The 22062-nt window shown below is 45.2% G+C and overlaps 1 protein-coding gene across 1 annotated transcript; it reads left to right on the top strand.

The window, feature by feature from the left end:
• On the top strand, positions 1–1094 carry LOC125720945 (C5a anaphylatoxin chemotactic receptor 1-like). The gene is made up of 2 exons (XM_048996853.1): positions 1–866; positions 949–1094. Exons 1-2 carry the CDS (start codon positions 1–3, stop codon positions 1010–1012), a joined length of 930 nt encoding a protein of 309 aa, XP_048852810.1. The 3' UTR covers positions 1013–1094.
• The last annotated feature ends 20968 nt before the right edge of the window (positions 1095–22062 follow it).

Below are 22062 nucleotides of genomic sequence, written 5' to 3'. Positions count from 1 at the left end.
ATGCTTTACTCCAATATCACTATACCCCTGTCGGTTGACTTCACTCACATAGAGGACTACTTTATCTTTATTTTTCACATAGTATTCGCTACCGCTGCGGTGTTTGTTGCGGGATCAGTGGTGTTGGCAATCCTCGCTACGAAATCTCTGCGAGTTCAAAACCGATTTATTTTCAAGCTTAACACCAGCATCAGTGACACGCTCACTGGCTTTTCTGTTTATTATCTTGGCCTTTTTGATGTGCAAGAGGGATACCCTTCAAGAAACGGGACACGTTATGTTCTCCCTTCTTTTCTTGGAGTAAACGTCCTAACTTTCCTGTTCGCGCAGGTTGACCGCTACTTCGCCGTGTGCCACCCTTTCTTTTACAGTCGCTATATAACTCGATCGGTCGTCGTGGGAATTTGCGTATTTTGCTGGTTCTACACATACATGATACTAACGGTACAGAACGTGGTACCCATTTCAAAAGCCGCACAGATAAACGCTTTCGGTGTTCTTACCTTGCAATTAATAGTCATCATTAAATTGCTGATGACGATTAAGCTGTACGTAATTGCCAGATATCAGCTCGCTCGGGAAGCATCCACACCCGAAAGGGAGAACAAGAAGGAGTCGCTAAGAGTCATAGTGTTTGTCGTCATATGCTTTCTAACCTTATGGAGCCCCTCCTTCGTTAACATTATTGTGAGACAGCTTACATCGCAAGGCGTAAGATTTAGAAATGAAGCCACCAACCTGTTTGCCATAATGGCCCGTTTTAACGCACTTTGCACACCTGCGCTGTACATTTGGGGAAGTCCCGCACTACGAGAAGCAGTAAGGACTCGCATCTGGGGGAGAGTTTGTCCAACGCCGAGAGCAAGGTATGAACATTTCAGATGACTGCAGTCAGTTCTTGGTTGAAATCTATGTATTCCTTCTTACCATCTTTCTGTCCCCCAACAGGGTCGATTCTGACAACGGCGACGAACCTAAGGATCGTCCCAGTTTATCAAACATTTTAAAATAATTTGAAGACACCGCAAAATCTTGAGGGATGTGTTAGTTTTATCGTCAATGATTACAATTTCTCTACAAAATCAGGATTTGACTGTTACGGTAGTGCATGGGACACATTAGACGCATATAGGAATATCCAAATGGAGGGGATTTAATAAAACGCTTAACGTGAAAAAGTTTAACGCAGCTTAATGTTCCAAGACAGCGACCAATTGTATATCACCAAATGTCTTTAAATGCAGCAGGGGAGAAGAAGAATATTTGGTGGCACTGGCTTCAAACATTAGGACCCGCGCATAGATCCATCCATTCATCCTTCCTTCAAGTGTTAGTCTGGTCAAGGTCAGACAGTGGAGGGGCCTGGAGCATATCCCTGGTAGCACAGGGCACTTTAAATAGATTTCTGAATTGGTAAATTAAGCTTTACGTAAAAATCGTATTTTGGAGATACCGCCGAAACGGCATAATAATGATAATAATAAGAAGAATATATGTTGCCTCACACCTCAGGGTTCGAGTGCCCGCCTGGCTACATGTATGTGGAAGTTGCATGTTCTCCACGTGTCGTCGTGGAGTTTCATCCGGGTCCTTTCCTGCCCCCCGCAGTCCAAAATCACGTAAAGTGGATTAGAGTTGGCAAAATTATTCGTAGGTGTGAATGTGAATGGTGAGTGTGTGTGTCCTGTGATGGGTTAGCGCCCCATCTTATAGGTTATAGTCCTATATCTTTACCGTGGGTGTAGGGGATGCGCTTCGAATCGAACATGTTAAGTTAAATAAAATTAAGCACTCTATGTTAAAATTCATTGATGTTAATCAGACACCCTTGTGCCTGAAAGACTGAAAGCAGCCCCCTTTTGAAACGCCGGATGTCTTTATCGAGCACCCGTGATAACTCTTAGATTACTATTACTACTACTACTACTACCAATAATCCATCAATCCATTTTCCAAACCGCTTATTCTACTGGGTCGCGGGGGGTCCGGAGCCTATCTCGGAAGCAATGGGTACGAGGCAGGGAACAACCCAGGATGGGGGGCCAGCCCATCGCAGGGCACACTCACACACCATTCACTCACACAGGCACACATATGGGCAATTTAGCAACTCCAATTAGCCTCAGCATGTTTTTGGACTGTGGGGGGAAACCGGAGTACCCGGAGGAAACCCTGCACGACAACGTGGGGAGAACATGCAAACTCCACACACATGTGACCATGTGAGACTCGAACCCGGGTCCCAGAGGTGTGAGGCAACAGTGCTAATAATAATAATAATAATAATAATAACAACCCAGACAGGATGAATATTATTAGAATGGGACACTTCCTGAAAATTAACTTTCTGGAAAAAATGATAGAATCATCTCCATGTCTTGAATCCGAACTTGATACGCGTACCATTCTAAATGCATGAATGCCCCTTGAACACTATAAGGAATAGAAAATAAAGTATTACTAAACACATATGCGACCCGTCGCCACGAAACGAGTCTTATGGGTGCAGTTCTACCAGTGCTACTTAAGACTCATTTCGTGCCGACGGGTCACATATTAAGTTTAACTGACCCATTTTGCCAGGTGTCTCATTTTAACAATCCTCACTCCCTATCAGTTACGCAGCCGAGCTTGGAACCCTTCAAAAAACCAACGACGTAGGTAAAGAACGAGTGATAGTCCACGAGCGTTTCCAAAACCCTTCCTTATTCCATAATTAGGGAACAAAGTTAAAACGGCACTTTCGTGGCTCCAACCTAACCCCTGCGTATGGAAGTAAATTAATGACAAAAGTCGTTGATGAAAAAAAAACACGTTGAATTACACTTATCAAATAAAAAAGCATTGCATTATTGATGCTTTGAATTTTTGGGGACTGTAATTTAATATGTGTATACATTTAAACATTGAGCATTTCAACTGAAAACATTTCAATTGTAATTTCATTGCTTAAATATTAAGTACAAAAATATTCGGCTTTCAAAATTCAGTTCCAAAACATACGTATTTTAAAGTGCATGTTTATAATTCAACCACATGAATTCAGTCAATTTAATTTCGCCTCAAAATAAATTTGAAAAGAAGAAATTCAGTTGAAAATATTCCATGTGTTTTATTCGCATCTTTATTATTCAAGCAGTAATATTCAGTTGCCTTATTTGCGCTTTACAATATTCAGTCCCGTTATTTTCGCTGTTTCAAATACGTTGCCAGAATTTCACTGGTTTAAAATACGGTCCGAAATTCAACCCTCTACATCCGGGACCACCAGGAGGACTAATAGACTGCCGATAGAGTTCGTCTAACTGCTGTCCAAAATGGAGCAAGCGGGAAATACAAGTACTGATTGACTTGGCAGCAGATTTTTGTTGATTGTGTTATTTATGTTTCTTGTCGTTTACTAGTCAATCCGATAACTTATTGCGCCCCCAAGTAATAGGTTTTTATGTAAGTAATTCGCTAGCTGCACTAATTATCGCCAAACTTATCTTGCTTTACGTAAGATGCCTGCGGGCACCTACAAGGTCCGCTAGCTTGCAAGCTGGCCAGCTAGGTAGTTGGGATGGGATAGTACTCGACTTGGAGACTGACAGGTCGGCGATGACACCAGAAGGGACTTTAAAAGGACTTTTTGAAAGTATGATATGCCTAATTAACTAAGGAAAATACGGTGAAGATGAAACTGACTGGGCTGGATGACACTGCCTGTGTCATCTTCCATGTATGACCCGCTGCCTTACTTCTGGTTGCCCGGCGATTGGAGGGAGTGTCGGCACCGGCTTGTCATCTTCCCCCTGCTCCCCGGTTGTGTCTCAAATTTTATGAGTTGGACAGTATGACTCGGCACTTAGCCATCTCTCCAGTTTGACTCTCCCTGCCGGCCCCTGGAGGTTGGGCTCCCCCTTTGAGTCTGGTCCTTACAAGGTTTCTTCCTTCTAGGGAGTTTTTCCTTGCCACTGTCGCCTATGGCTTACTCACTGGGGGCTTTGGGTGGGGATGCTGTAAAGCGCTTTGAGACGATGTAATGTTGTGATAACTGAAATGTTTAAATGTATACACAAATTACAGTCCCCAAAAATTCATCAAATGCATCAATAATGCAATGCTTTTTTATTTGATAAGTGTAATTCAACGTGTTTTTTTTTCATCAACGACTTTTGTCATTAATTTACTTCCATAGAAATTAGCCTATGGGAGCCTCAGTAACTGCGCAAATAAAAATGGGAGGAGATCGTCAGTTGAATAAGCGAATGCACTGGCCAGCAAAGATGTGGCAGCTAAGTATAAAAAAATTGTTGCAAAGTAGAAGGGCTCTGACTCAAGACTGCAGCACAGTAGAACTGGTGGACAGTCACAGGCTGTTCTCACCCCAGAGGAAACGCAGGTCATAGCTATGGATATTAGGGCCAGCTATAACCAAGGGACTGTCTGGAGAGGTAGATGAGTGTGCTGTGCAATATCCACCCTGCCTTCCAGTGCATCCCTCTCTATCCACCAGTGCTGTTTGTCTGTAGGGCCCTCACTCTAGGCCCATTCAGAGGACTGCACTGGCAAACAAGTGTACCCAATGCATGTAAGGGGGGGTGAGGAGCTGACTGCTCTGGCAAGGGAGAGACTGCAGCTGGGGAAGGAATGACTCCTGCTCAAGAGGGAAGAACTGCAGTACAGGAAGAGGCACGCGACTAGAGTAGTGTTTGATCGGCTTAAGAAGTAGATCCAATTAGCTGGTAATGCTAATGAAGGCCAAGCTGGGCATCCTGAGTGGGCAGCTGACCCTGGCAGAGGTACAATATGACCGACCCTTCATCTCACTGCCCAGCACATTACCCCAAAATGTAAGATGCTTGTTCTGAAATGAACGATATAGGAATGTATTGCATTAAGTTCTGAGTCTGTCACGGATGGATGTGGCGGTGTCAAGGATCTGTCTCCTCTCTTTGCAAACACGTGACAGATTTGGCAGGACCTGTTTCCAGAAGCCTTGTTTAATTTTCTTTGTTTTTCTTGTTTTCACACAGCAATTTTATCTTTGCACTGTGCAAAAGTTATTTTCCTGTGGTGTAAATAGAGACGACACTGAAAAAAATGTGGAGTGAGGTTTACTTAAAAAAATAACCTTGGAAACAATTTCCACATAGAAACTGCTAGTAAATTTAACAGACCTTATCCTCATAATTATTTCCAAAGACTCTGGTTGAACTACTTTTTAATCACAGTGTTTGTAGATTTTACTCAACGTAGCTCTACATTAAGCCATGTCTTAAAATGCACACAGATTTTATTATTTTTCCATACACTAGTTCTAGTTATCTAACAACAATGCATTAGTAAAGTTTACTCATTTTATTTTAAATTCATACTGTTGCCTTCTGTAAAAAATCTATAAATAAAAGCCGCTATGAATTCACAGACAACATTTGAACTTTTCTAGTTTATTTCAACATTCTTTCCCATTCATGGAAAAAACTGTTTGAAAAAGTTTGATTTGTCCTGGATAAAATGCACTAAATTAAAGAGCAAATACAAAAAAAATTATATTCACCTTTGTCCAACTGTTACTAAATGATTATTCACAACAAAAAGAAACAAAAAACAGATGTTCCCAATGCCAAGTTAGGTGTGTCATTTGGGAATCTATATGAATAACTGGAGAGTATTTTAGACTGTTAGAGGAAAAAAATAAATGTTGTATAGCAGTGACTCGTACAGCCAGGGAATGAACTGAAGTGGAAGTCCAAGACTTATGAAGCACAACTTTCTGCCCTACATGAGCAGTTCCCTCTACAAAAAAATGCACTTTGAGAAAATTTTAGAACATCAGTCTCAAGAAAGCTCTCATGAAAGTGTATTATTTTTGTGAATACTACCTATGTGCTTCTACATATGAGACAGGAAGTAGCAGGTCACAGCAGTCAGGTAAGGAGCATGCACTGATATAGTACGTTGCCACACCCACCACATGACAAACCACCTCAGCGATGAGAACCTGAATACAGCCATGTGGTGGGTGATACCTCAGCACCACACTAGTCCCAATGGACCATAATTTAATCGACTCCAGGTAAAGACTTTTAGGCTACATAAGCAGCACCTGATTGAGTGAATCCAGCACATGTGTCATTTTTGTTCTCAAGGTCCCACCCTCTGTCTTGAAAATGGTCAGGAGTTTGAGTGTCGAAATCCAGCTTGTTCTGGAAGGTTCACTCCAGGTGGATTGTAGTGATCCTCCAGAACTCATCCTTCACCTAAGACAAAAAAAATGCTACACATTAGAGCAGTAGTGAGATGTATGTAGATGTTTGATGGCTGAATGTTGTTTTGCAGGCTGTTTTACTATAATTACATGTCACCTCTAGCTCTGGACAAGGAAGTTGGTGCTCTCTTAATTTTGCCGGATAATTGCCAATTTCATATTTAAGTCTTTGCTGCCATCTATACATGCCATTGAATTTCCCAGGTTCTTTGAGGCATGGGAATTTGTCTGCCAAGGCATCCAATACCCTGATCAGCTGAATTCCAGTAGGATATGCCGTATATACAAATATCACAAGTTTCTCTAGGATGCTGCTGATCACTTTGGGGTTGTTCGACAGGGTACTGTCTTTGTAGTAGGCTTTGTTTCCTGCCTCAAGCACAAGCTCCACATCATAAGAAAAGGTAGGTATTTCAAGCTTGGTTGGCGATGGCTGAGAACGGCATGATTTGGGACTTTCATCAGAAGAGGACAATAGAACTGCATCCTGAGAAGCTAAGGATCTGGAATCAGATTCTACTGCCACAAGTGACTCAACATCCGAGTCTTCCACTGAATTGAGGTCTCTCCACTTATAAGGGAACTGAGAAATGAAATTATCGAGATTCGCCAGAGAAAAAATGCTTCTTTTTGATAAATGCATGAAATGCCAGGGCCAGTTCCAGAGGAACAATGCCCTCAAGAAGATCATGTAAGACATCTGGAGGATAACCAGATGCATCATCAAAATGCTCCAGTTTGTCAAACAGTGCACACTTATATTTCACACCATAGCATGGACTATGAGGTGGACTTGACAAAGGTGTCTCAACATACAGAGTGTGCTGCTCTTTATCTCTCTGCTGAAAAAGTCCAGATCTCACCTCTGTAGTCTGAAACACACATTGTTCTCCTTGACAAAACCAGTAAACTTAAGGTCTTGTAAAGCTTTCGACAAATCCAGCCACAGAGTGACCCCCAAATTATCAGCCACTACAGTTGCCAGAGTGCCTTTGAGGACTATTCCTGTACAGAGAAAAAAACATTATTTTGAAAGTGAGATCAATCACAAATGACTGGTATTTAGCTGCGCATCCCGATTTCCTTTCAATAACTAGAGACATGGCATGAATATTTTTCAGCACTTGTAACAGTGACTGCAGTTCTATTTTCTTCCCTTTCTAAAATACACTCTACTGGTTCAACAACCAAAAAACATGCCTTCATGAATCCTCTCCTCTTACTGTAAACGATGTTGTAAATGTGCCATCTGTCCCCAAGGCTGAACTAATAGGGTGTAATTCACACAGATTCTTCACTAAATCAGACAAATGAACTGAATCACAATTGTCACTTTTGAAAGTGGACTCAACAACATCTTTCAAAACTGGATCAGACACAGCAAGATGTAAACTGCAGTTCATCTACAGTTTTCGAGTGTTGATTGTGTTTCCTGTGCCACATGAGTGGAAAGGTTAAATAAATATTTGTACTGAAGTTTCAGTTTTTGAACACATATGAAACTTCCACAAACCTCCTTAGATGGCTGTTGATGCGTTCAAAATAGACTTTCTTGGAATAGAAGAAAGCTGAACTGCACAGCAGACGACTAAATGAAAGAACCTGATTATGTGACAGCATAAAGGCAAGGGATTAATTGGCTGAGTCCACCATCTCCATGCTTTAGTCTCAAGTGTTTCAATAGTTCAATCATTTAGTTAGAAGCAAAGTTGCATTTTTTACCATCTCATGCATTGACACCTAAAGCAGGAAAAATAAGTGTGTGTATTGCCTGTGTGTCTATATGTACCTGTACAGTTGTTAAAAGTTAATCATGTTGTGTAGTGGGTGTGTGCTCAACACACCTCTATAGAAGTTGCCTCCAATTAGGCAGCTCTATACCAATCACATCCAGGAAGGGCCGTTTTTGCTACAACTCCCTGATTAGATTACTAATTAGAGGACTGATTGGCTGAAGAGTCCTCACACCTTGGTTTGAACAGCTGACCTAAAAGTTATTCCAAAAACTTACACACACACTGACCCTTTGATCTTGGTGTAAAATTGGATTCACTTCTCACTTTTGATGATCATGTTAAGCACCTTTGCAAGAACTTGTTTGTTCACCTCAGACATATTGCTAAGCTTCACCCTACCCTCACCCTCCCGGATGCAGAAAAGCTGGTCCATGCCTTCATCTCCTCCCAGCTGGGCTACTGCGACACACTCCTCCTCATTGGGATCCTTAATAAGAGTCTTCTGAGGCTGCAGTTAATTCAGAACTCTGCTGCTAGGATCCTCATGAGAGTTCGGAAATATGATGACATAACACCTGTCCTTCAGTCACTTCACTGAATTCCTGTGTCTGCTAGGATTGAGTACAAGATCTCTCTCCTCACCCACCAGTGTATTTATGGAAACTCTCCTCTTTAGTTAAAAGAACAGGTAACAACTCAAACCACAAGACGACATTTCTGCTCTTCACAATTATATCGCCTCCATCCCCCCAGAGATAAACTCAGCACGATAGGTGACTGGGCCCTCTGTGCTGCTGCACCTCGCCTATGTAAATGCCCTTCCTGACACTCGAAGGGCACCTCAATCTACTGACAGTTTTAAAAAAGGACTTAAAACCTTCCTTTTTAGCAGATTTTATCATTCTTAATTTTTCACTTTATAGCTTTTTACATTTTTAGATTGAGGTTTTGTAGCACTTAGAGATTTTCACAGAAAATGTAAAGTGTGTTATAAATAAAATGCATAATAATAATAATTATTATTATTATTAATAAGTTTGCCCACCCCAGCTCTATAACACTGTATGATGTGTGTTGTTGATGTGTGGTATTGCACCTCACCTCAAGCACAGTTTGATTCAACACCTGCGAATCATGAATATTCCAGAGGACAGCAAAAATGGCCAAGACACTCTCACATTTGTGGGAACCATGTTATTGAAGATAATGGGTACTGAACAGTTCAATAAAGCACCATAACTTGAGAGAGCGCGCTGCATCTAGACACCACCCATCTAGACCCTTTGTGGTATGTTTCCATAGGTTCCAGGAGAAGGAGCGTCTACTAAGGTGGGCTAGAGGACGTGAGCTAAAGTACAAAGGAAAGACTGTTAGGATTTATCCGGACCTCAGCACTGCCCTGGTAAATAAGCATGTGGCATTCAACCCCGTTAAACAGGCGATGTACCAGAAAAGAGTCCAGTTCCAGCTGCTCTTTCCAGTCCGTCTCAGAATCACTCTGGAGGGAGAGACTTTCATCTTTAACACACCGCAGAAGATATTTCACAACCAGCATGTTGCTACCCGAGTTTGGTTGTATACAAACTGTTATTGCTACTTCCTGCTCAAAGTACTGAATGCACATGCTGCTTCAAACTTGTTAAATTTTTTTTATATAGTAATACACTAGCTGTTTATGTAAGTTGTTTAAATGTTGAAATATTTATGCAATTTATCAGTTTGTTTTAGTCATGCAGCTGAAATAAGTTACAGAGTATGAGTTGGAAGGTGTGCATACTTTTCATGTCATCTTCATGTTGTTTTCGGTGACCCATAGGTGACATTTGTTTGCTCCTCGCTTATAAACATTCTGTTTATGCATTGACAGTAATATAAGAAGGTTCTTTTAAGTGGTTGGTGACCCCTACATGCGGGTGTAGTTAATGGACCATCGGGGGATTCCTGCACAGGATGGCCTCCAGCTTGGCCCTTTTGGGGGAACAAGTATAGGATATGTTGGCTTTATTGCATAGTCTAGGATGATAAATGTTTTACTTGGTTGTATGTTTGTATTTTCCTTCTTAGACATTTGGTTGAGTATTGGATACTTTTGAGTTTAGATGTACATGTGGGAAAGCTGTATGTGTTGCAACTATGTGGGAATCATACTTAACGATGACAGTCTAACGGAGTGCAGGGGGTGGGGTCAACTGTGTGCTTTGTCAGCTGGAACGTTAAGTGAATGAACAAGCCAATTAATAGATCTTGTATATTTACTCACTTAAAGAAAATTAATACGGATATAACGTTTTTACAGGAAATGCATCTACGAATGGCAGATCATGCGAGACTCAAGTCATGGGTAGGGAAAATTTTCCATTCTAAGAGGAACAGCTATTTTAGTTAATAAAAAATGCAATTTGCTGTATCTAGTATTGTTTCAGACACACAAGGAAGACACATCATTGTTTCAGGTTGCCTTTATCAACCCAACTGCGTCTACAAACCCAATTGAGATGATGCCATCTTTGCTCATAAACTGATTTCTAAGTTTCCAGATGTAAACAGATATATAATTTTTGGTGGGGATTTAAATTGTGCCATAGATTCAGCTTTAGATTGTTCAAACCCTAAAACATCACACTCAAGTAAAATGGCCCAGGTTTTTTCTACTAACATGACACACATGGGTTGTCAAGATTCATGGAGACTCTTCTTTCCACGACACAAAGTATTTTCATATTTTTTTCAAGTATATCTTTCCTATTTAAGAATAGATAACAAGCTTTTGCCATTAGTAGCAAAAATAGAATACTCAGCAATAGTAGAATCAGATCATGCACCTGTTCTTCTTGACTTGTGTTTCTCATTGAACCGGAGAGATTGTCCATTGGGGAGGTTAAACACTTCTCTGCTTACAGACAAAAACTTTTGTACATTTTTATCAGAAGCCATAGATAATTCTATTTCTGAATTAATTTTATGGGAAACACTTAAAGTTGTAATTAGAGGAAAAGTAATCTCATATACCACAGTTTTCAAAAATGAAAATGAATGGATGAAACGATGTCATTAAAAACAAAAACAAATTCAAACTTAACACTAATGCTGCCACAGGCGTATTGCCAATCAGTGGGTGCAACCAGAGTATATTCCGCTTGCTGTGATGTCATGTACAAACCCCCCATTGACTGCTAAGCCTGGGCAGGAAGGCCCGCCCAAAGCAAGTTGATTGACAGCTTAGCCCTTTGGAAAAAGCAAAATATGACAAAAGCAATAAAGAGACGTCACGCCCACCTGGGCGGGACCCAGCAGCCGGAGGCAGTCTCGGCCAATTGGATCTACTTCTTAAGTAGATCAAACACTACTCTAGTCACGAAGTATTGATGCCAATATACCGGAGCATTACTGAGTGTTTACTTGTCTTTTGTCTCTCCTTGTTTACCTACTTGCTGCGTCTGTCCTGCTTGTCTTGCCTGCCCTGCCTGTCCTGCCGACCTGCCTTGCCCTGCCTGCCTTGCCCGTCCTCCCTGCCAATCCCGTCTCCGTCGACCCTCCCTCTCCACCATCTCCTTGTCCTGTCTGTATTCGTAGGATTGACATCTGACATCCGCTTCATCACCAACCAGTTAAAGGTGATAAGTAGAGTGCTTAGGTTGGTAATGGAGTGGTGTGGTGTTTTATTGTGGAGAACTAGGCCCCACAAAGCCTTTCTGTCAGCCCAGGAAGAATATGCAAACTCTTATAGTTCCCCATTCCAATCTTGGGACTAGACCTCTGTAAGAAATGCAGTTAATGTGCTGCTGAATGGTCAGTGGATGGAGGCGTTGTTGAAAAGGGGCAGCGCTTCAAATGATTGGGGGATCAACCTGCACTGCTGGACTTCTTTAACCGAAGCCCCAGTGCTGGCATACCTAGACCCAGTGCTCCTGGACCAAGATGTCCTAGTGCCCATCCAATAGCATCCTCGACTAGCACTGCATTTCCACTGTTGGGCCCACATTTTTTAGTTGCTATAGCTTGTGGGCCACCTACACTGTATCTTAGGAGGGTTTCACTGTCAAGCTGTCATCCTTATGCTTTGTTGGGTAGGGCACCTGCATGAGGCCACAGTCCTCTACCACATTTGCCACCTCCATGTTTAGCTGCCATTGTGCTGGAGGGTAACCACATCAGTGCTGAGATGGAGTGTGGTTGTGGATTTGTTGATATGTGCCCCCAGATGGCACAAGTTCAACCCCATGATGCAGAGTGTAGGAGACGGACATAGGCGGGGTTTGTGTAATCGCGTATGCTGGGTCACATGGTGTGGTGGTGGTAGTAATTTGTAATATCACTTGTTAGGTGGAAGCGATAGTGTATGGGTTATAGGGGAAAGCCTACTTTTTGATGATCGCAAATGTAATCGCAAATGTGATCACAAATATAATCGCAAATGTAATCACAAATGTGATCATAAATATAATCGCGAATGTCAGTAAATGTGTTTTGCCTTTACAGATTATTGCCTTGGAAACTATTGTATTTTATTGCTACTTGTGGATCCTACAGATGTTTCATGAGCTGACTTGTAGGATGTTTAATGCTTCGGATGCTTGAGGATTTGATACTGAATAAAGGATTAAACCAAAAGAACAACCCTTGTATTATTACCAGCTAGCGCGTCGGGCAGGTTAACTTTCCCCTGTCAGCCGCTCGGCGAGTTTTGTAAGACGCCTATACAGAGGTTGTAGATGTCTGAAAGACACACCTACTGCTCTGTGTTTCATTCCACCAGCATGATGCTGAACCATCTCTTCCCCTTCATCAGCATTGGTGACAGATGCAAGTTGGACCCCTATCACTTCCTGCCGCGGGAGGGCCCGCTGACCAGTGTCTGGGAGGTAACTTGAGTGGATGATGGTGATAGTGAACCTGTTTCCACTAAGACACAGCACTGGGTGCCCTCCAGGACAGTCCAATAATGGCCATGCACATGGCCCAGTCAACTCAGTTGATGACACAGAGGTGAGGGCTCCTTGGTAGGCAATGGTGCTGAAGTGACTGGGTGGGTCAGTTTCATGTGATGTGCCTGACTTCACGCAGAGGTAGCAGGGAGTGTCAGATGGTGGGAGACATGGCCACCATGACTTGGTGTGGGTCATTTATACGGACTGTTGCCCATTTCTACCATGGTCCCCGGTAATGCAGGCACAGCTTTGCAGCAGGTGGCATGGCATGGCTGGTAGTCGGTATCATGCTGCTGGTGGGGATAGGATCATTTCAAATTTCTCTGCTTCTGTCAGGACATCAGCAAGTGTAGTCAGAGCCGCTGAGTTGCCCCACCATGTATATATGGGGAGATCCACCGTGAATACCCCCACGGTCTCACAGTCACACTCCACCAATTCACCAGCTTTCCCTTCATGTCCATTGGCTGAAGAGATGCTCCAGTGCTGCCACCAGAGTGGTGTAATCCCACTGTTTAGTGAGGGGTCATGCTGAGGAGGACTTGGAGTTCTTCTCACTCCAAAGTCAGGTTCACTGGCAACTCTGCCTTCCTTCATCCATTGAGCTGCACAGTGTGGCACACTTGAGCAAGTAAGGTTCCAGGGGCTCCTTCCCGCCATAACTTGCTTCAGGGTGGTCTTCACACTGGTGCCCACTCTCTTGCTGCATGTCTTGCTGCTGAGCTGGGGCTTGTTCCTCTGCCTGGTACTTTTGTTTTAGTTTGTTTTCCTCTAGAAAAAAAATATTGCTATGGATCTACTAAAATATTATAAAGCTTTTAATGTGATTTGACTAGCTTGTGTTTCTTGTTTATTTGTTTGTTTCTCAGAAAAAAGAATCTCACTCCAAGGGGGTGTTTTTTGTACATGGATTACTCATTTAGCTGGATGTAATTGTTGACGATTTGGCATGATCCTGGATCTGTCGGTTTTTCTAAACTCTTGCTGGATGTTTTGTCACAGCAGCACATCCAAATCCTCAAACCTGCTCAGAGCAGGTTTGTTCTACGTAAACTAGGATTAGCTCACACACTTAATCAGTGTCCGTGCATGGAAATCCGTTCAGTCGTGGCCTGGCCATTCATGGAGGAGCAACCAATTGCATTCAGTGCACAAATAATAAGAAGGGAATTTCAAATTGAGAGGGTTTTGCGCGATCGGCAAGATCCTTTATTGTTGCAGGATGATATTCTTTTCGAAAGATACCGCTTCAACTGAGATGGAATATTATATCTTAAAGATTTATTAGCTGCGTATAGTATAAGTCGAACTAGGCGAAGTCGGGCTGTGTGCATTGCCTTGAGATATTTTGGAAGTGGCACTTTTTTGTATACTGTAGGCAATACAGAAAATATATTAAAGAGTACAATTTGCCAGGTAATTCGCAATTGTTTTTCCCGGATTCCTGCGAGTGCAGGCAATTAAAGAGGCATTTTATGCCATTGCAGGTAATGTATATGCAATAAAATTATAGTTCTATAAAGAATTTTAAAACCACGGTAATATTCTCCCCCTCCTGCAGCTGAAACCTTATCGTGGTGGAGGGGTTTGCGTGTTCCAGTGATCCCAGAAGCTAAGTTGCCTGGGGCTTTATGCCCCTGGTAGGGTCACCCAAGGCAAACAGGTCGTGGGTGAGGAACCAGACAAAGTGTGGCTCAAAAGACCCCTTATGATGAAGAAAAACATGGGCACACGTTTTCCCTCGCCCGGACGTGGGTCACCGGGGCTCCCTCCTGGAACCAGGCCTGGGAGTGGGGCTCGATGGTGAGCGCCTCGTGGCCAGACCTACACCCATGGGGCCTTGTCGGGCACAGCCTGAAGAAGGCACGTGGGTTCCCGCTCCAATGGGCTCACCACCTGTAGGAGGGGCCAAAGGGGTCGGGTGCAGCGCGAGTTGGGCAGTGGCCGAAGGCGGGAACCTTGGTGGTCTGATCCTCGGCTGCAGAAGATAGCTCTAGGGACATGGAATGTGACCTCTCTGATGGGGAAGGAGCCTGAGCTGGTGCGCGAGGCTGTGAGGTTCCGATTAGATGTAGTCGGGTTCACCTCGACACACGGCTTGGGCTCTGGAACCAGTCTCCTCGAAGGGGGTTGGACCCGCTTCCACTCTGGAGTTGCTCATGGGGGCAATGACAGTGAGACCTGGAGGGGCGTGATTGGGAGGAACGGCCCCCCCGATCTGAACCCGAGTGGTGTTTTGTTATTGGACTTCTGTGCTCGTCACGGATTATCCATACTGAACACTATGTTCAAGCATAAGGGTGTCCATATGTGTACTTGGCACCAGGATACCCTAGGGCGCAGTCCGATGGTCGACTTTGTGGTCGTGTCATCGCACTTATTGGACATGTACATTGCACATGTATTGGACACTCAGATGAGGAGAGGGGCAGAGCTGTCAACTGATCACCACCTGGTGGTGAGTTGGCTCTGCTGGTGGGGGATGAAGCCGGTCAAACCTGGCCGACCCAACTGTATAGTGCAGGTCTGTTGGGAACGCCTGGCGGAATCCCCTGTGAGGAGGAGCTTCAACTCAAACCTCTGGCAGAACTTCGCCCATGTCCCGGGGAAGGTGGGGGACATTGAGCCATGGGCCATGTTCCGTGCCTCCATTCTTGAGGAGGCTGACAGGAGCTGTGGCCGTAAGGTGGCCAGTGCTTGTCGTGGCGGCAATCCCGGAACCCGCTGGTGGACACCGGCAGTGAGGGATGCTGTCAAGCTGAAGAAGGAATCCTATTGGGCCTTTTTGGCTTGTAGGACTCCGGAGGCAGCTGATAGGTACCGGCAGGCCAAGCAGAACGCGGTTTCGGTGGTCGCTGAAGCAAAAACTTGGGTATGGGAGGAGTTTGGCGAGGCCATGGAGAACGACTTCTGGATGGCTTTGAGGAGATTCTAGTCCACCATCCGGTGTCTCAGGGCAGGAAAGCAGTGCAGTATCAACACTGTTTATAGTGGGGATGGTGTGCTGCTGACCTCAGCTCGGGACGTTGTGGGTCGGTGGAAGGAATACTTCGAAGACCTCCTCAATCCCACCGACATGCCTTCCAATAAGGAAGCAGAGTTTGAGGACTTGGGGGTGGACTCACCTATTTCTGGGGCAGAGGTCACTGAGGTGGTTGAAAAGCTCCTCGGTGGCTGGGCCCTGTGGGTGGATGAGATTCGCCCGGAGTTCCTCAAGACTCTGGATGTTGCGGGCCTGTCTTGGTTGACACGCATCTGCGGCATTGCGTGGACATGGGGGGCGGTGCCTCTGGATTGGCAGACTGGGGTGGTGGTCCCCCCTCTTCTTCAATAAGGGGGACTGGAGGGTGTGTTCCAACTATAGCGGGATCACACTACTCAGTCTCCCTGGTGAGGTCTATTCGGGGATGCTGGAGAGGAGGGTCCGTCGGACAGTCGAACTTCGGATTCAGGAGGAGCAGTGTGGTTTTCGCCCTGGCCGTGGAACAATGGACCAGCTCTATACTCTTGGCAGGGTCCTGAAGGGTGCATGGGAGTTTGCCCAACCAGTCTACATGTGTTTTGTGGACTTGGAGAAGGCATTCGACCGCGTACCTCGGGGAGTCCTGTGGGGAGTGCTCCGGGAGTATGGGGTGCCGGGCTGCCTTATAAAGGCTGTTCGGTCCCTGTACGACCAGTGCCAGAGCTTGGTCTGCTTTGTCAACAGTAAGTCGGACTCGTTCCCGGTGAGGGTTGGACTCTGCCAGGGCTGTCCCTTGTCACTGATTCTGCTCATAACTTTTATGGACGGAATTTCTAGGTGCAGTCAGGGCGTTGAGGGTGTCCGGTTTGGTGACCTCAGGATTAGGTCTCTGCTTTTTGCAGACGATGTGGTTCTGTTGGCCTCATCGGAGCATGACCTGCGGCTCTCACTGGAGCAGTTCGCAGCCGAGTGTGAAGCGACTGGGATGAAAATCAACACCTCCAAATCCGAGAACATGGTCCTCTGCCTAAAAAGGGTGGAGTGCTCTCTCCGGGTCGGGGAGGGGGTCCTTCCCCAAGTGGAGGAGTTTAAGTATCTCGGGGTCTTGTTCACAAGTGAGGGAAGGATGGAGCGGGAGATCGACAGGCGGATCGGTGTGGCATCAGCAGTGATGCGGGCGCTGCATCGGTCTGTCATGGTGAAGAAGGAGCTGAGTGAAAAGGCAAAGCTTTCGATTTACTAGTCGATCTACGTTTCTACCCTCACCTATGGTCATGAGCTATGGTTAGTGACCGAAAGAACGAGATTGCGAGTGCAAGCGGCCAAAATTAGTTTTCTCCACAGGGTGGTTGGGCTCTCCCTTACAGATATGGTGAGGAGCTCAGTCATTCGGGAGGGACTCAGAGTAGAGCCGCTGCTCCTCCGCATTGAGAGGAGCCAGATGAGGTGGCTCGGGCATCTGATTAGGATGCCTCCTGGACGCCTCCCTGGTGAGGTGTTCCGGGCATGTCTCACTGGGAGAAGGCCCCGGGGAAGACCCAGGACACGCTGGAGGGACTATATCTCTCACGGCCTGGGAACGCCTCGGAATTCCCCCGGATGAGCTAGATGAAGTGGTCGGGAAGAGGGAAGTCTGGGTTCCCCTGCTGAGACTGCTGCCCCCGCGACCCGACCTCGGATTCAGCGGAAGATAATGGATGGATGGAGTAATATTCTCATTAGCCAGGATTTCCAAAGGTTTTGTCTTCTTTCTTCTTATTAGCATCAAAAGGAATGTTTTATAAATATTAAAGATTTCCTACTTTTCATATATATAAAATTAACAAACACAAACACATACATACACATACGTCCACACGGGCGGGACCAAGCACCTGCATGCGATCACCATCTGATAGCTCTACTTCTTAAGATCGGCAAAGCCAATGTATCACTGTGAAGTATTGTTGCCATTCCTGAATGAGCTATACCGAGCACTCTATTTGTCTCTTGTTCTCCCTGTTCGTCCTACCTGCTGTCTCCTGCCCTGCGATCCCGCCTGCCCTGACTGCCTTGTCTGCCCATCTGACCTGCCTTCTCCTACCTGCCTTACCTACCTGCCCCGTCCTGCCATGCTGCATCATCAATCCTATTCCTCCCATCCCATCATCACCCCATCTTGTCTATTGCTGTAGGACTGACTTCCCCGACAACCAACCTCTGCCTGTGACCCAGCCATTCACCTGGATTGCTCCAATGGATTTGTTTGTACCCGGTTTAACTAATAAACCTGTTTACTCCCGCAATACAGGGTCTGCTTCCTCCCTTCTCACTGCCCGTCACAGAATATTTCGCAGCAGAAGAAATGACCTCGCGGAGGAGCCAGCGCCTTCAGTAACAAGTGGATCAACTCACTACGCTGGTAGCGCAACTAATAGAGAGGCAAGCAACCCGATCGTGGCTACCTGGTTCTCCAACCTGAGCATCCGCTCCAGTTCCGGTCACCATGCCTGAGAAGTACGATGGCAATCCTGACCATTGTAAAGCTTTTCTCATGCAGTGTGGTTTGTACACAGAGGAACATCTGGAGCTTTTTGTCGAGGAGACAACAGGGCAACAGCTCTGTGGTCGGATGACAGTCTGCTTCTGGATTACACCTGGGATTTCCAAGCAGCCTTTAAGGAGATATTCCACCACCCCACAGTGGGACGCAGCCTAGGGGAACGACTTGTGGATCTCTGACAAGGATCCCGGACAGTAGAGGAATTCTCACTAGAATTCCGAACCATCCCTGCCAGGTTGCGTTGGCCAGAAGATTGTTTGTGGATCCTTTATAGGCGAGCACTTAACCCAGAGATACAGGATGAATTCATGTCCCGGAGTTTCTCACTATCTTTTGAGGACTTTATTGGTCTGTCCGCCACTCTGGATGACAGCTTTAGGGAGCGCCGTTGCTTGCGTACACTACCCGTCGCTACCCTTGAAGAATGCCCCGAACCAATGCACCACGGCAGAGAGGAGACGATTGGTGCAGGGGTTGTGCTTCAACTATGGAGAGCCTGGACATACCCTCCGCTCCTGTCCTGTTCGTCTGTCTCGCTCGGAGACCTCCATGAAGGTAGGCAAATCTGTGTTCTTGGGAGTCTCACAGGCTCAATTTACTGTACCCATTACTTTAACTTTTACGGGGGAGCAACTTTCTACGCGGCCTCTGATAGACTCCGGGGCCGCTGGTAACTTTATAGATCTGACTTTGGGTCAGAAACTGCTGATTCCCCTACAAACTCTCAATACCCCTATTTCAGTGCTGGGAGTTGGTAATGGAGTTAGTTGGTACCTAACAGGGGGAAAAATTACCTATCGAATGGATCCAGTAACCCTGAGGGTCGGTATTCTCCATGTTGAAAAGTTAAGTTTCTTGGTTCTCCCCAGCACCAAAGATCAAGTAAGCCTTGATTACTTGGCTGCAGGAACATGACCCTCGTATCCAATGGTCCTTGGGTGAACTAGTGGTCTGGTGTCCTCGATGCTTCTCCTGGTGTATTGCTGTACCCTGCTGCGCTTCCTTGGTTGAAAGCCCAGAACCAGAAGACCTCTCGGTCATCCCTGAGGAGTATGAAGACTACCACGATATCTTGAGTAAGTTGCTAGCCTTCCAACTACCCCCTTACCTGTGATTGCGTGATTGATCTCCTCGAGGGAGTACCCCTCCGGAAGGGCTGGCTCTACCCTTTGTCCATAACTGAGGAGGTTGGCAATGGAGGAGTCTGTTCGAGAGGCCCTCCAACAAGGTATTACCCGTCCTTCTACCTCTCCTAGTATAGCAGGCTTCTTCTTCGTCAAGAAGAAAGATGAGGGCTTACGGCCATGTATCGACTATCGGGTCCTAAATGCCATCACGGTGAAACAGAGGGAACCTTTACCTCTAATCCCCTCTGCGTTGGAGCAACTGCGGGAAGCTAAAATCTTCACCAAGCTTGATCTTCGCAGTGCATACAACTTGATCCATATCCGGAAAGGGGACGAATGGAAAACTTCATCACTCACACCGGACAATATGGGTCATGCCTTATGGTCTAGCTAATAGTCAATTCGATTTTCCAGTTGTTTATTTACTCCATATTTCGCGACATGATTAATAGATTTGTGGTCATTTATATTGATGACATACTGATCTACTTTCCTTCCCTCTCCCAGCACATTGATCGTGTTCTCCAGATGCTCCAAAGGCTACGTGACTATCGTCTGTTTGTGAAAGGGGTGAAATGTGACTTCCACCAAACACAGGTACAGTTTTTGGGGTACGTCATCCACCCTGTAGTGGTAGCTATGGACAAATGTAAAGTAACACTGATTCAAGATTGGTTACGTCCCCATACCATCAAAGAACTGCAATGGTTTCCGGGTTTGCTCATTTTTACTGCTGGTTTAAAAGAAATTTCAATCAGGTGGCTGCACCACTCACCTCTCTCACCCGAAGGAAATGGCACGCGGCTACAGTGGACCCCAGAGGCAGAGTACGCCTTCCAGAGACTCAAAGATGTCTTCTCCATGCCCATTCTTCAATAACCACAACCCATTTGAGGTGGAGGTGGACGCATCCGAAGCTGGAGGGGGGGGATCCTTATTCAGAGAGGCTCGGTAACCGGCCGCTGACACCCCTGTGCATACTTCTCCAAAAAACTCACCCCTGCTAAATGGAATTATGATGTGGGGGACCTTGAACTTCTGACAATTAAATTGGCTTTAAAAGAATGGAGAGGCTGATTAGAAGGGGCTCGTAACCTCTTCCAAGTCCTTACCGATCACCGAAACCTCACATAGTTACAAAATGCGAAAAGATTAAATCCCCGCCAAGCCCGCTGGGCTATATTCTTTGCTCGGCCTCGGGATTCAGGAGGCGACCGTGGGGGGGGAAGGGTACTGTCACGCCCACACGGGCAGGACCAAATATCTGCAGGTGATCACCAGCTGATCGTTGCACTTCTTAAGATCGGTGAAGCCGATCTATCACTGAAAAGTATTGTTGCCATTCCTGAATAAGCCATACTGAGAACTCTCTTTGTCTCTTGCTCTCCCTGTTTGTCCTGCCTGCTGTCTCCTGCCCTGTGATATTAACAACACATTAAAAGAATTAGTTAAAAAATAAAAAAACGAAGTTGTAATGCTGTTCTATTTATCAGAAAATTTGGTGGCTCCGGTTCATCTTGCCTAAACTCTTCAGATACCGGCAAGCCACGATTTTGTGCTACATGCGTGTACAATGCGACACTTTTTGCGGACTGTATAGTAGCATCCCACCGGTCTTGTCTAGGCAGCGCCAGCGGCCTTTAAGCTGCCCTGCAGTCCGCTCTGCCACCTCCCAAGCCTGACAAAGGGGGGCATCATTCACCACTCAATATCAACAATTAAGAGCATACCAAACTAAATGTCCGGTTTAAATAAGATAGGCTCTGCCAAAAAGCTCTGTAACGATGTTCTAATCATTTTCACCTGATATGGTGCACCTGAATCTAATTCTAGGAATTTTAAATAGTGAATGTGAGGGTATTCTAACTTTTGGAATTTAGCATCTTCATTTCTTTTCGTAAATAAGTTAATTTGTTTCTTGTTCTTGCATAGATGATGCAATTACATCATCTTTATCTACAGATATAATTTGAAAGAAGATTTGATACTGATATATTGATATTTCTTAATAAAGAACTAAATATTTAACCCACAGTGAAAGGAAACACACATTTAATGCAAAACAGACAAAGTGCAAAGATTTTACACATAGTGCAAACAGTAAACAAATAACTAAGAAAAAGATCTTGGTGGACCATGAAAACTCATTTCCTTCTAATCCTTCTGTTTACATAGTTACTACCAAAAACACCATTATGGTGTATCGCATTCTCTTGACTGTAAGCTATTTTTTGTCAGGGTCGGTGCACATATGGTTGGGTGTGTGGTTCAGAGCCAAGAGGTCTGCCTCACCTTTGTGTAATATTTTGGTTTTATTTTATCTGTGGGTGTTCATGTGGTTCTCACCTGTGTCTTGTTAGCAGTATATTTAAGTGCTTCCCTCCACAGCCGGGAGTCAGAGAAAAAAGAGGAGGAACCAGAAAGAGAAGCCAGAGGAAGCCCCGATCCTCTTCCTGGGAGCCGCCTCTCTCTTCCCCGCTTCTCATACTGCCAGTGATCGGGGGGAATCCCCGA

Source organism: Brienomyrus brachyistius, chromosome 2, assembly GCF_023856365.1.
Source record: "Brienomyrus brachyistius isolate T26 chromosome 2, BBRACH_0.4, whole genome shotgun sequence".
Classification (NCBI taxonomy): Eukaryota; Metazoa; Chordata; class Actinopteri; order Osteoglossiformes; family Mormyridae; genus Brienomyrus; species Brienomyrus brachyistius.
The sequence above is the reverse complement of the archived record's forward strand: the minus strand, read 5'-3'. Positions and strand labels throughout refer to the sequence as shown.